Source organism: Ctenopharyngodon idella, chromosome 23 (genome assembly GCF_019924925.1).
Source record: "Ctenopharyngodon idella isolate HZGC_01 chromosome 23, HZGC01, whole genome shotgun sequence".
Lineage (NCBI taxonomy): Eukaryota > Metazoa > Chordata > Actinopteri > Cypriniformes > Xenocyprididae > Ctenopharyngodon > Ctenopharyngodon idella.
This window is the reverse complement of record NC_067242.1, coordinates 17730189-17743864: the sequence shown is the minus strand read 5'-3', so window position 1 is coordinate 17743864 and position 13676 is coordinate 17730189. Positions and strand designations below refer to the sequence as shown.

The 13676-nt window shown below is 34.9% G+C and overlaps 1 protein-coding gene across 9 annotated transcripts in view; it reads right to left on the bottom strand.

The window, feature by feature from the left end:
- Positions 1-13676, bottom strand: part of relch (RAB11 binding and LisH domain, coiled-coil and HEAT repeat containing) — a 57101-nt gene that overhangs the window by 26392 nt on the left and 17033 nt on the right. For 5 of the 9 annotated variants that reach the window (XR_007927846.1, XM_051881905.1, XM_051881901.1 and 2 more), the window contains exons 4-11: positions 13590-13645; positions 13351-13464; positions 13060-13251; positions 10849-10949; positions 9261-9560; positions 8495-8570; positions 6131-6226; positions 5845-5868 (exon numbers count right to left, since the gene is read on the bottom strand). Coding sequence is in view for 8 of the 9 variants with exons in the window: in XM_051881905.1 (XP_051737865.1) it covers positions 5845-5868; positions 6131-6226; positions 8495-8570; positions 9261-9560; positions 10849-10949; positions 13060-13251; positions 13351-13464; positions 13590-13645 (959 nt within the window). In the remaining variant the exon portion in view is untranslated. The remainder of the gene's footprint in view (positions 1-5844; positions 5869-6130; positions 6227-8494; positions 8571-9260; positions 9561-10848; positions 10950-13059; positions 13252-13350; positions 13465-13589; positions 13646-13676) is intronic. The other 4 variants (XM_051881904.1, XM_051881903.1, XM_051881907.1 and 1 more) reach the window with 2 other exon arrangements.

The window sequence follows — 13676 nt, the reverse complement described above, 5'->3', positions numbered from 1 at the left end:
GTTTACCGTGACAGCGAAACAGTTACGAAAAGGAAACCTCACGAGCACAACAGATATCGCATTACAGAACAGGCAGTGCGCCCTTGATACACGTCTCATGGCCAAACAGCGGTTACTAGCCCTGTTTTCCACAATGATCCAGAATAGAAACAACAGATCAGGATTCACATGAAGTGTTTATTTTCTCTAGATTTATCTCATCCTGAGACGTGACTGTGGGTAGACCTCAGCCTCAAACAGACACTTTAAAGTGAAAGATAGTTAAGCAAATGCGCGGCAAGACTGCAGGCTGTTTGACGCCGTGCTTGTTTGTTTGGACGGCCCTTTTAATACACCCGCTTCTGTCACCTGCCAAGAGTTAAAACCATCGTTTTAATCAGATGTCAGATGTTATGAAACTAAGGGCTGGTCTGTTGAAGACGGCACTGAGCCGTTTCATGAGGAGTGCCTGTGTACCATTAGCGTTGTGCAGCGTCTCCAGCACCTGGAGGAGAGCTTTCAACAGAGGCACATTTATGAAGTATTTTATTTGGCTCTGGCCCAAAGCGAAAGCATGTAAATGTGTGAGTGGAAGCTGTGGAAGAGCTACTGAAAAAAGATGAAAGCTTACAGTCAGCACAACAAAAAGCAGGCATTAAGAATGGGAGCTTTGCTATTTCGACCAATAAATAAATGCACACACAAACTGTAGTTGGGGCTTGTTATAACTATAGAGGACTTTTCTAAAAAAACTGCCTTTTTATGCAAAAATAAAACAATACAATCTCACTGCATTAGTAAACAAATATCAAACAAATGATTTTAGAGGGTTTTGACACTTTGACTAATGAATTTATATTTTCCCTGACTTTCAATTCTTTTGTAAGTTTTAAAAAATAATTGTATATATTGTCGTTATAACAGTGAACAAGGTTTTATAATTAATAGTTTCTAAAAAAATATACAATTATATATATATATATATATATATATATATATATATATAAAAAAAAATTTAGAAAATATAAAATGAAAACATTAATTATAAAATATATGTGTGTGTACATACATATTATATATATATATATATATATATATATATATATATATATATATATACACACACACACACATACATATAATGTATATATGTATGTGTGTGTGTGTGTGTGTGTTAATTTTATATATATATATATATATATATATATATATATATTATATATATATAAAGTTTTTGGGCCCCTGTTGCTAAAAATAAATAAATAAATTTTTGAACAATATGTGTTCTAAACAGGAAAAAAAAAAAAAATGAACAAGAACTCGCAGGCTTGGATTCCTTGTCATTGTTTCCCATAAAAAAAAACTTGTATTTATATGCAAATCTGCAGCTCTACCATCAGCCTGCATTGACTCATTTCTTAAATACAAAGGGAATCAATTGCTACATATCAAGATAATTGCCAGCAGAAAGCAAAGAGGTCCAATCAGAAATACACCCACATATGTAAACACACACCAGGCATAGTTCTGCAAGAAGAGTTTTGGACTGTTGCAAACACAAAATGTAATGGCTGGTGTACCTGATGTCTTATCTGTTTCATGTGGTAATCAATAACTTGAATAGCCTTTAATTCCGAAAGACTTTATCTTTACAATAAAGTTTTTGTAGGTGTACAGATGACCAGAATTATATTGCAAGGCAGGTGTTCCAGCAGCTCCTGATTAGTAATTGTTCTGCACCAGATGAGGGGGAAAAACTGAGGGTGTGACGGAGTATGAGTGTGCCTGAATTCAAGGAAGAAGGTTATGAAGCTAACAGAATTAACAGGCAAAGCTCAAAGTCCAGTTGAGGTGAGGGCGAGAAGATCGCTGCTCCTCCTGTGGTGTTTGTTTTCACTCAACTTCAGCCTGGAAAGCTTCCAGTTTGTCTTAAACTGTCACCTGGCACCTGTAAAACAGAACTGCCCTATGCAAATCAGAGGGGCCTGAAGGGGGAAATGCTGTGGAACTAGCTTGGAACGGTACACACCTTTGGGTCTGTTCTTAGCAGATGTGAAATGCATGCATGCACTTGGTGTTTTTGTTTTTTTTAGTCATTTAAACCAAATCAGCTCTGTAACAGGGAGGCAAAGAAAACAATTTAAACTCAGACAAGGTTTCATCATCAGCTGAAAGGCAGCCATTATTACTGCAGAATGAAGCACAGATATGTTCCATTGCCTTGGCCGTCAAAGTTTATTTGAAATCGCTATTTAGTTTAGTTACTCACTATTTATAAAACCAACTCAGATTGGATCAGCCGCATGAGACGCCAATGTAAAATATATATTTGCACACCTGTGACAGCAACTGTAAACGGCTTCCAGTTGGGCTAATTAACTATATTTATTTGAAGAAAAACTGCATATTTTGATTATTATTAACAATTTTATGGTAACATTTTACAATAAGGTTTGTTAATATTAACATTAGTTAACATGAACTAACAATGAACAATATTTCTACAGCATTTATTAATCTTAATGTTAATCTCAACATTTACTAATAAACTATTAAAATCAAAAGTTGTGTTAAGATTAGTTAATGCACTGTGAACTAACATGAACATTTTTATTAATTAAAATTAATAAAGTTTAATAAATGCTGTAGTAATATATTGCTCAGTTAGTTCATGTTAGTTAATACATTAATGCTAATAAATGAGATTTTATTTTAAAGTGTTACCAATTTTATTTACAGTTAACTAAAATTAAGATTAACTATAATTAATTAATTAATTACGCAACATCAAGGGCAGTCACACTATACTTTAAGTATGCAAAATTTCCTCAGACACGGTAACGAATGACATGACATCACGCTCTGTGGTGCCTCTTTTAAAAACATCAATTTAACTAAAATAATAAATCCAAAAAGTAAAAATATACAATCTGCAGCTAAGAGGTTACTCTGTGACGCATCGATCATGAGGTGAAATGCGAAACTTTCACATGAGCTTGTATTTCCGGTCTCCTACATTTGCATGTGTATGAATGGAAGTTAATGGAAGGAAAAGTGTAGTGTGACGGCCACCCTTAGGGTGGTATGTTACACCGGTTTTACCACAGTTAAGGAGTTTTAGGGATGCCGCTTAAAATCATGAATAAGAATACATTTTAAAGTTGTTATAAAATGGAAGTTGCGATAGTCTTTTCTTCGCTGTGTGATGTATATCCGAGTGAAGCAGCTTCTCGAACAAGAAAAAAAAAAAAAAAAAAATGTAGGGCGGGACATGATTTTGTCCATGGGGAATTATTTGGATAGTTGGATTGTTGTGGTTTGCTATTGGTGGATGTGAGTGACAGGTTGTCCCACCTTTGCGCCAGTAAACATGTCATCAGAGAAGAGAAGAAAAGTCACTGCAAGGGGCAGGGGAACTTATTTTGATTAAAGATTACGAGGGCACATGAATTAAAAAAAAAAAAAAATGTGCACAGATAAATCATTTATAATAAACACTAATATTTCATCAAAAAATAAGAATGGTCAATTTTGATTTCATGGTGACTTTAACTGTAGTAAAATCCCAGCAACACGCAGCCTGTAGACATATTTTTTCCGTTGAAAAAGGAAGCTGAGGTGAGATGTATCAAAGGATTCTTCCCTTTTTCTATTGTCAATAGCTCTTATTTTACATCAAAGCTTTCAATGCCCCTAGAGCAAGATTAGCCATTAATATTTTTCTGCTGTTTTCCTGGAAGAAAAAGACATTGTAATACACATTCTTGCTTAAAGTTAACTTTTCCCCTGTTCTGTCATTTATGTATCGCTTGTTTTGCCTTATTTACCTTTTTAATCATTTGAAATTTTGTTGATATTTATGATAATATTTTAGAATGCAATGTAAGATACATTACATTATAAGATATCATAAATATGACAACAAAAGGTCAAATGATTAAAAAAAAAAAAAAAAAAAAAAAAAAAGTATATACCAGCGTCGGAAAGGCATTATATTGAAAACAAATTTATATTTCATTATTAAAGGGTTTTAGTTCACCCAAAAATGAAATTTGTCCTTAATTACTCACCCTCATGTCACCTCACACTTACTGCGGTTTCACACTGCAAGCGTAAGCAGCGCATATTTTTTTCGGCGTGCATATTAATCAATGAATGCATTCACACCGGCAGCAGGAGCAGCGCGTAAGCGTCAAGCAGGAGCGTCGCGTGAGCAGCAGTGAAGCGGGGGTTTCGGCGCCGAGTCTATTTTTGCTGCGCTGCTGACGCTCAATTAAAGTAAAAGTACACTTTTGATGGACAAAATAAATATTACTTCACACAAAAAGTGTTTAAAATGCACAAAATAAGCATGTCTAATGTGTTTTAACAAGAATTTGAGTATGACAGAAAAGAAAATTAAGAATCAAAAACATTTATAGAAGATTTACCCATTTAAATGGTAAATTTAAATTTTTACCCATTTATTGTTTTTAATTATTCAGTTTGGGTTAAAGTATGGTGTATTATAAAAAACTAAAGTAAACTAGCCAGAAAATATGATATATAAACATTATTTTAGTTTTTACACAGAGATATATAGGCTGCAGCATACCCAAATCAAACCCGAGTTTGCTGGCTTTTTTCGCTGAATTTGCTCTTGTAAACATGTGCACGCGGCAGATGATGTAAAACGCAAAGCTTACCTCATTCATGTACAGCAAGGGATGACACAAGGCTTTTATTTATTTTTATTTATTTATTTACGTTTATATGCGAATGTTGTACACCTCCCCATGTTAACAAACTTTCAAAACTATCAAGTTTATAAATGACCAACTTATAAAAACAAATTTATAGCTGTCTTTGTAAAGAAATGCTCACTTTATATGTAGCTTCGAGCCGCTGCTGTGACGCTGTACAAATGCTTCGAGTGTGAATACTTGCGCGTCTCTGCAGCTGCAGTGACGATGTAGTTACGCTCACGCACTGCTCACGCGCCGCTTAAGCTTGCAATGTGAAACGGGCGTAACAAAGCCTCGTTTACTGAAATCACGTGACTGGCAGTTTGATACACACTCCAAACCACTGATTCGAAACAAAAGATTTGTAAAGGTTCGAAGCTTCATGAAGCAGTGTTTTCAAATCGCCCATCACTAGATATTGTTGAATAAAGTTGTTTTTTTGGTATACAAAAAGTATTCTCGTCGCTTTATAACATTAAGGTTGAACCGCTGTAGTCACATGACCTGTTTTAAATATGTCTTTTGTACCTTTGAAAGTGTTAATTATCTTGCTGTCAATGGAGGCCTCACTGAGACATCGGATTTTATCAAAAATATCTTAATTTGTGTTCCGAAGATGAACGAAGGTCTTACGGGTGTGGAACGACATGAGGGTGAGTAATAAATGACAGAATTTTCATTTTTGGGTGAACTAACCATTTAACTATAAAATATACTTGATACTATCCTTGATTTTTTGTTGTTTTAGCTTAATTTCATGTTTTTTTTTCTTATTTTAAATAATTTTAAGTCACCTTGAGGCTCTGTGGAAGTTTGTTGAGGCCCCCTGATTGGCAACCACTGATCTGAACAAATATGCTATTCTCATTACAGATGATTGCTATGAATTAGTGTTTGTAAATACCTTAGAAAGTCTAAAAATGACATTTAGAGCTGTAGAAGATCAATATTAAGCCAAGTTGAAACAAATCCAAAGCTTCAGTCATCAATAAAAAGAGAAATTTATAAAAGGAAATGCATTTGAGAGTCACTGAAAACAAAGTAAGCTGATGAAAAGCCAGGCCAACTGAAAGGTCAAATGTCACACGCATGATGAAGGAAGGGGGGCTGATGTGAGAACGTGCCGATGTTTTCCACTCACCTGACAGAGGTGCACAACCATTCTCTATCGGAGCAGTGAGATGCATGCACAAAAGCAAGAGAAGAAATGAGTGAACAGAACAAAAGAGAGAGAGGTGGACTGGGTCGGGGGGAGAGAGAGAGAGAGACACACACACACACAATTGCATATGGAAAAATATAAGTTGAGTCAACACTGAATTAAGAATAGAATGAGAGGGAGAAGCCAGCCGCAGTGGACATGGAAACCGTAGTGGCTGATGGAAAATGGGTGGGGCTGTTGGGTCAAAAGGTCATTGGTTGGTTACCTCTCGCTTGGCCAGCAGGACGTTGGGTACGATGTGTGGCAGGCAGCGGCCCAACATGAGCATGACGCTCTGCTCACTGTCAGCGATTCGAGACACCTGAAAAAAGAGGACACGGGAATTAGACGCAAGAATGTCGCCACATAAAGTCCAGCAAAGGCAAACATGTCAGGCTTTTCATATAATCACACGCGCCTTAAAATTACTGCATAGCTGCAACCCGAGAACCTTTTCTGCTTTTGTATTCTGGACATAGAAGACACTGTGAACTCTGTGACCTCTCAAATGTGCCTATTAATGCATTCCTGGTGAATTTGAAAGCAAAGACAACTGAACCGCTCCCAGCGCACTTCTTTCTGTGCTAATGACCGGTCATAATAGTTTAAAGGAGGAGTTCACTGAAAAATGACAATTGTCTTCTTTTTCTTACCCCTCACATTATTACAAATCTTTGATTTTAACAAAATAAAAAGCACTAGGAAAGTGGTGCACATGACTTATTTTAAGTGCACCACTTAAAATATAAGTTATATGAGCTTTGTGTGATGAACAGACTGAAATTACAATCATTATTCATTGACAATCTTCATCTCCGGTGAGCCATGCATCATTGAGTCAGTGACTTAATAACCGAATCAGTGTTATTTTAGTATTATTTATAAACTTATTTATACCAAAGACTTTAGATGGTGAGAGAGATGGTTCACTCATATCACTATGAATGGGAGAAAGTGCAACACGCAATATGGCGGAATAAGTCCCGCCTTCTAAATAAAAGAGCCAGTCACCAATTGGTAAAGTCATTGCGTCACTGCAGCTGCCTTTAGATGCTCCGGTTGCTATAGAAACAGTCCATATTCTGAGATGCGGGCTTATGTTATGACTGCACATGTGCATTGGCTGGTCCAGCCTGAAAAATGCAGGTTTTTGTCATGATTTGAGCATTTAGAAACAAAATTTATGAGACAGTTGTAGACAGATTTCATTGGTGATTTCAAATATGAAATTTAATCGTAAACTTGGTGAACGGCTTTGGAGAAATTTATGTTTTTCCCATTCAAACAGATAGAAGCTACACTTGGATGAATGAAATAGCTGCCCGAGAGGCGTTTCAAAGTAAAATGACTTGCCTTAAAGGGACTTTGTTTATACTACAGGGCTGGTGAATGCTTGATTCTGACTGGCTGACAAACGTTCTAAGGTGTGCAATTATTTTTCATGAAACGCAGAGCTAAAGTAGTTCCAGGCAAGTATTAGTTTCATATCACTGCACCAATTTATTTCCTCACAGCCTACAGCAACAAAAGAGTCACAAAGACAACGACTAGTTAAATTTACAACTTTGCTATTAGTTGAGACGCTGCTGCCAAACACTGAGTGTTATTAGAACTTTTCAAATAATTCAAAAGGCCCATCATCAGTTATTCCTTACTTATTTCACTTCGTCGCCAAAGCAACATTTCTCATTTTCATTTACATTTTTTAAGTTTAAAATTTTTCAGCTAATATTCATATAAGTGTTGTCAAAAGTACCGACTTTGGTACCAAGTCAGTACTGAAATTTTAAAAATGTGACAATACCAGCATTCCCCTTAGCGCTGTTGAGTGGATTCTTCACCTTTGATTGGCCATTGTGTTCACACACACTCAACAGATATGTCTGTGATTGGCTACAATGATCAACTCACAGGAGCGTTTGAAGACATATCTGTTGAGTGCGTGAACACAATGGCCAATCAGAGGTGTTTAAGAAGCCGTTCAACAGCGCTCAAAATGCTAGGGGGAAAAGCTTTTATTTTAGCTTTATTTCAATTACTGAATATGGTTTTTAATAGTTTTAGTTTTAATTAACACAACACTGAACCAAATCACTCTGATTCATGAACAAATCATTCAGACTTGGTTTTGCAAGCTGGTGAAAAATGTAAAAGATTTGGCTTTTGAAAGTTAAATGATGACTTTTGAAAATTGAAATAATGACTCGTTCATGAAATGAAACTCCTTAGATCTCAGGATTTTCAGTGAACAACTATTTATATTTGGTCTGTTCGTCACACAAAGCTATTGTAAGAGGAATTCAGAGGAATTAGGAATACAGAGCATGAGTCATATAAAGCTTTTTAATGACACATTTAGGGTGCCTTTTCATCCTTTAAGATTAAGTGCTGCAGGCCCTATTCACTGTAACTGAACTGAAAAGTGCAGCCAATTCAAATGTTCCACTGAAGAAAGAAAGTCATGCTGGTTTGAAACAACATGTGGGTGAGTAAATAATGACAAACTTCATTCTTTTAGGTGAACTATCCCTTTAAGCGTCTCTACATGTGCTTGTGCATTTGTACCTGTATGCTACCCGATCCCACTCACCTCTGAGCCCAGCCTACTGTCAGCAGACATTCGACAGAAGGACAAAAGTGCTTGGTGGAAGACCGGAGACAGCTTTCTGCACAAGCAAACAAAACATGATTTAACAAGCCACCTCCACCTCCGGTTACCAATAACTCCACGTATTAGCACAGCTTTCCACAGCACAGAGCAAAACGCTGATATAGGAACAGTCAAAACAAGGAGAGCATAATTTGTCTGAATCAGCCTCGTGGGGTAAAAGTCCATCCGGAGCAGATGTGCAAAATGATGATGAATGGAATATATGGAGCCAGTCAGCACTGCAGTAAGAGCTGGGCGAGGACTGCAACAGTGCTCAATACGGTGCTGCCATCTAGCGGTCATAATGGCTCTGTTCCAAAACCTAGTAAGCTGCCTCATTGGTTATGGTCTACAATGACAAGTTACCTACTAAGACAGCATCCACACTGATATGCAACCACCTACCAATGCCCTATCAACCACCTAGAAAGCATAAAGCAATGCTATGGCAACCATCCAAAAGAAACTAGCATTATGGCTGCAAGTTTTCTGTATAATATTTGGGAAAGCCTTCACATTAGAAGTGTGGCTTTGATGCCAAAAATGTGGCCTACTATAGGTAGGAAGCTCACTAGGTTTTGTAACAGATCTCTCTTCTAATAACATTTTGTTGTTTGTTTGTTTGTTTGAGTACTTTCTTTATTTGCATCTCATCAACTCCTTTTTAACAGTCATAAAGCAGTCCACAAGATAGTGCACGTCTCACCTGTTGGGCTGGTCGAATTTCACAGAGGTTTTACCCTGCTGACTCTGAGACTTTAGTTTGTTCTGAGGTTGTGTAGCAGTAGTGGTGCTTTCAGTGCAGTCAGTAGTAGTAGTTGTAGTGGTTGAGGTCTTTGTAGTGTTGGCATCCAGGGGGCTGTCTGTTTCTGTGACCCCTCGTATGTCCAAATACTGTCCATTGTCTAGGTGGGGTTTATCACATAGAGGGTCTTGTTTAGACGGAGTCGACTTCACTACAGTTGTGGGTTCTGATGAAACGTTCCTCTGAAGCGCCTGGATATCACTGCGCACGCACACGCAAACACACAAACAAATGTATGTATTAGAGATAGCCATGTGCAAAACTTATGCAAAATGTACTAAAATATAGGCGTAACATATAGTGTTGTGGCAAACAGACAGGACAGAGACAGAGAAGACAAAATATCAAGTGGAGGCAAATCTAGTTAAAAGAGATATGTAAAGCTCATCTCTTGCTAGGAAACATAAATGCCATGCTGAAAAATGTCAGAGACCCAAAGGTCATGATGACAAAAGTCCACTGAGCCGGAGGGGGCTAGTTTCCACAGTGCTTGAAAGCACGTTTGAATACTGAAGTCAATTATATATTCAAAAGTTTGGGTTGGGATAAGTAAGGTTTTTTTTCTTCTTTGAAGTATTATCTTTTTCTTTTATTCAGCAAGGATGCATTAAATTGATCAACAGGCATAGTAAACCTTTATAATACAATACATTTTATTTCAAATAAATGCAGTTCTTTTGAACTTTCTATTCATCAAAGAATTCTACAAAAATTGATCATGGTTTACACAAAAATATTAAGCAGCACAACAACAAATCAGCATATTAGAATGATTTCTGAAGGATCATGTGACACTGAGGACTAAGAATAATGGTTGCTGAAAATTCAGCTTTGCCATCACATGAATAAATAGCATTTTAAAATATATTATAGAAAACAGTTTCTTTAAATTGTAATAATATTACTGTTTCACTGTATTTTTGAGCAAATAAATTTAAAAGATTTAAAAAGATCTTCCTGACCCCAATCTTTTGAACAGTAGTGTAGTTTGTGTGGTTAATGCATTAAATTACAAATAATAAAAGTATTATTGTTAATAATAATAATAATAATAATGAATACATTTAAAATGAATAAAATAATAAAACTAAATTAATATTATAAATTTAATAATAACATGAATATGATTTGACAATTAAAATATTAGTTTTAAACTAAATATGGTATTAGAGCATATTATTTACACATAATCATATTAAAATATGGTTATATGGTTAATAGGATGCGCTAGCTTAGCACGTTAACTGATTAACGTGAAAATCATGGGGAATGCACAACAGTGAAAAACCACATCTTAATATTTTTCCACAAAGAAATATGATTTATATAAACGTCAGCTGATGAGATAAGACCCTGCGCTGAGAGCAGTTAATAATTATGACTGTAATCACAGGTTGCTGCTCTGAGCTCTGATTATATGGGCTCATGCGGCATGTTTTAGATGGTTCTGATTGAATTGGGCCCACGGGCTGCAGGCAATGACTCTTACCTCTGGAGCTTCTTAATCTGTTCAGCCAGACTCTGTTTCTCACTGTTCAGCAAGCTGATCTGATATTCCAGCTCCTGAACCACTTCCTGCTGTTGCTGCTGCTGTGGACGACAATGAAATGTCTTAAAAGTTAGCATATATCACCATAGAGCAGCATGTTTAATCAAAAATCCCTTTTGAATAGATATTTGACATGGGATTACTGGGATTTAGTCTTATTCTGATTATGTAAATGTCATGTAAGTGTAACCTGATTGCCTTAATCCGATTAAACCAATACTCCAGGGCCAAGTTGTTCAAAAAGTTTAATCTGGATCAAAATGAACTGGATTTAGAAATCCCAGGTTTTGCGAACCACACTTTTGAGATTGGATTGGATCACCCTGATTCAGATACACACTTTTTCAGATTACCAAATCTGGATTAACAGTGCTCTAAATGGGATCATATATCACAATGTAGGCTGCTAGAACAAGAACAACAGGTAGAAGAGTCAATGTGGGGTCACTTTAGTGTTTTTATTTGAAGAGAAAGAAAACAGCACAATAAATGATGCAAACATCACGTTTCATTGTCAAATTATTTTAACCCTCTGGTGATCTTTGGGGTCTTTTTGACCCCAAATGACGTTTGCTAAAAAGATTAAAAAAAAACAAAAAAAAAAAAACATTCTCTTTGTCCAAATGGCATGAAACTTTGTACGATGGTTAACACTTTCTAGATCTACAAAAAAAATAAATAATAATAAATTGGAATGATATCTGTTTTTATGTTAGTGTGGAAAAAAAGACAATAACACACCTTTGGGGTCCCCAGTCAACAAAATGATTTTTGTAACAAAATAACTGTTTTTTTTTTTTTTTTTTTTTTTTTTAAACAAATGTAATTTTACACTGTTTATTAATGTTTTTACTCTACATTTGTGCAGTTTTTGGAGTATTTATTATATCTTTTAAATTTATATAAATAAATTAAAAAATATTTTTTTTGAATAGGTTTTTTATACAAAAACAGCTTTTTATGTAAAATTCACTTTATAAATGACCCACATTTCTAACTTTCATTCATCAAAGAATATATGGATAATTTGACATGGTTTAGTGTAAGATTTTTGCCCATCTTTTGGAAAATACATTTTTAAAAGTAAAAAAATATCACTTTTTCCAGTAGATAGCTGCAGAGCTCCACTATTTGCTATTTGACTAAATGAAAGACATCTTTTCACAAGTTTTTTTTTTTTTTTTCAATTGGATTCATATCTAAATATTATGAAATCACAATTATAACAATAAAAATTACTTTTTGTCAAAGTTTAACATTTTTTTGTACTGGAAAAAACACACAGAATCCATGTGCTTTATTTGCGGATTTGTTATTGCTGTTCAGTTCATTGCATTTTGATGTTCATGTTTATTTGTACCCAATATGTAATATAACTGTTCGCTTCTGTTAATTTTTGTTCTGTTACAGTTAGTAACTGAAGTGTAGATTAAATTTGTAGAATTATATGAAAAACAGATGATTGAAATAAACGATAAACTCTAACGACTCCAACTTTTCTCTGTAACATCTTGTTCAGGTTTGATTCTAATCATAATGTAACATTGAAAAAAATGATTTTTTTCAGTAGAAAAAATGTTAAACTTTGACAAAAAATAATTTGTACTGTTTAATTAATAATTGTGATATCATAATATTTAGATATGAATCCAACTGAAAAACAAAACAAACAAAAAAACAGCCATCTACTGGTAAAAGTGATAATTTTTTTACTTTTAAAACTGCATTTTTCAAAAGATGGGCAAAAATCTTACACTAAACCATTTCAAATTATCCATGTTATCCCCATGAATGAAAGTTAGAAATGTGGGTCTTTTATAAAGTGAATTTTACATAAAAAGCTGTTTTTGTATAAAAACCTATTTAAAAATAGTTTTTTTAATTTATTTATATAAAGTTAAAGATATCATAAATCTTCCAAATACTGCACAAATGTGGAGTAAAAACATTAATAAACAGAGTAAAATTACATTTGTTAAAACTGAAAAAACTGAGCCCAGTTTCTAGAAATCTGACTAAGATAGCTAGTATATGTCATTAATCAGAATTTTATTTCAGAATAAAAGCTTAACCAGAATATGCACCTTAATTGGAAATTGTTCATGTAAACATCCGACTTCAATACCAACATTTATTTCTATACGTAAATACCTGTATGGCCTCAGTTTGCTGCACAGGTTTCTGGGTAAAATAGTCTCCAGGCAAGTCACTTGGATCCACACTGACCGCCACATTCACTGTATCCCGATGCAATGGCAGGCTGTTCCCACAGTTCCTGTAGAGATGCAGTAGGTCTGGAGGTTTGGGAATGTTCAGACCCACATCATCCCACAACTCAAAATCCTGCAGAAATGGAATATCATATATAACAGGAAGAATTAAATTAGTAAAATAAATAATCCTATAAAAATGAATGTATCAAATGGACGTATAAAGGCTTACCTGATCATCATTTTCATCTGAGAATGTGATGGACGTTAACTTGTATTCATTTTTCAATAAATATTCATTAACTAAAAAATTTAAGGCTCTTTTTTCAAGAGGGCGAATAGGTTCCTGGAAAAATAATAAATAAGTCAATCCAGTGTGATTCAAACTAGTTGATCATAATGAGCTCATTAGAGAAATGTAATATGTTTAGGTTTATAATACCATCATAACAAAAGGAAAATGAAGGTAACCTGAATTTCAGGACTGGATTTGTAGTTTTTTCTCTCTTGAGAGGGATTCTCACATTCTACAGAGAAGAAAGAAACAGAAAGAAAGAA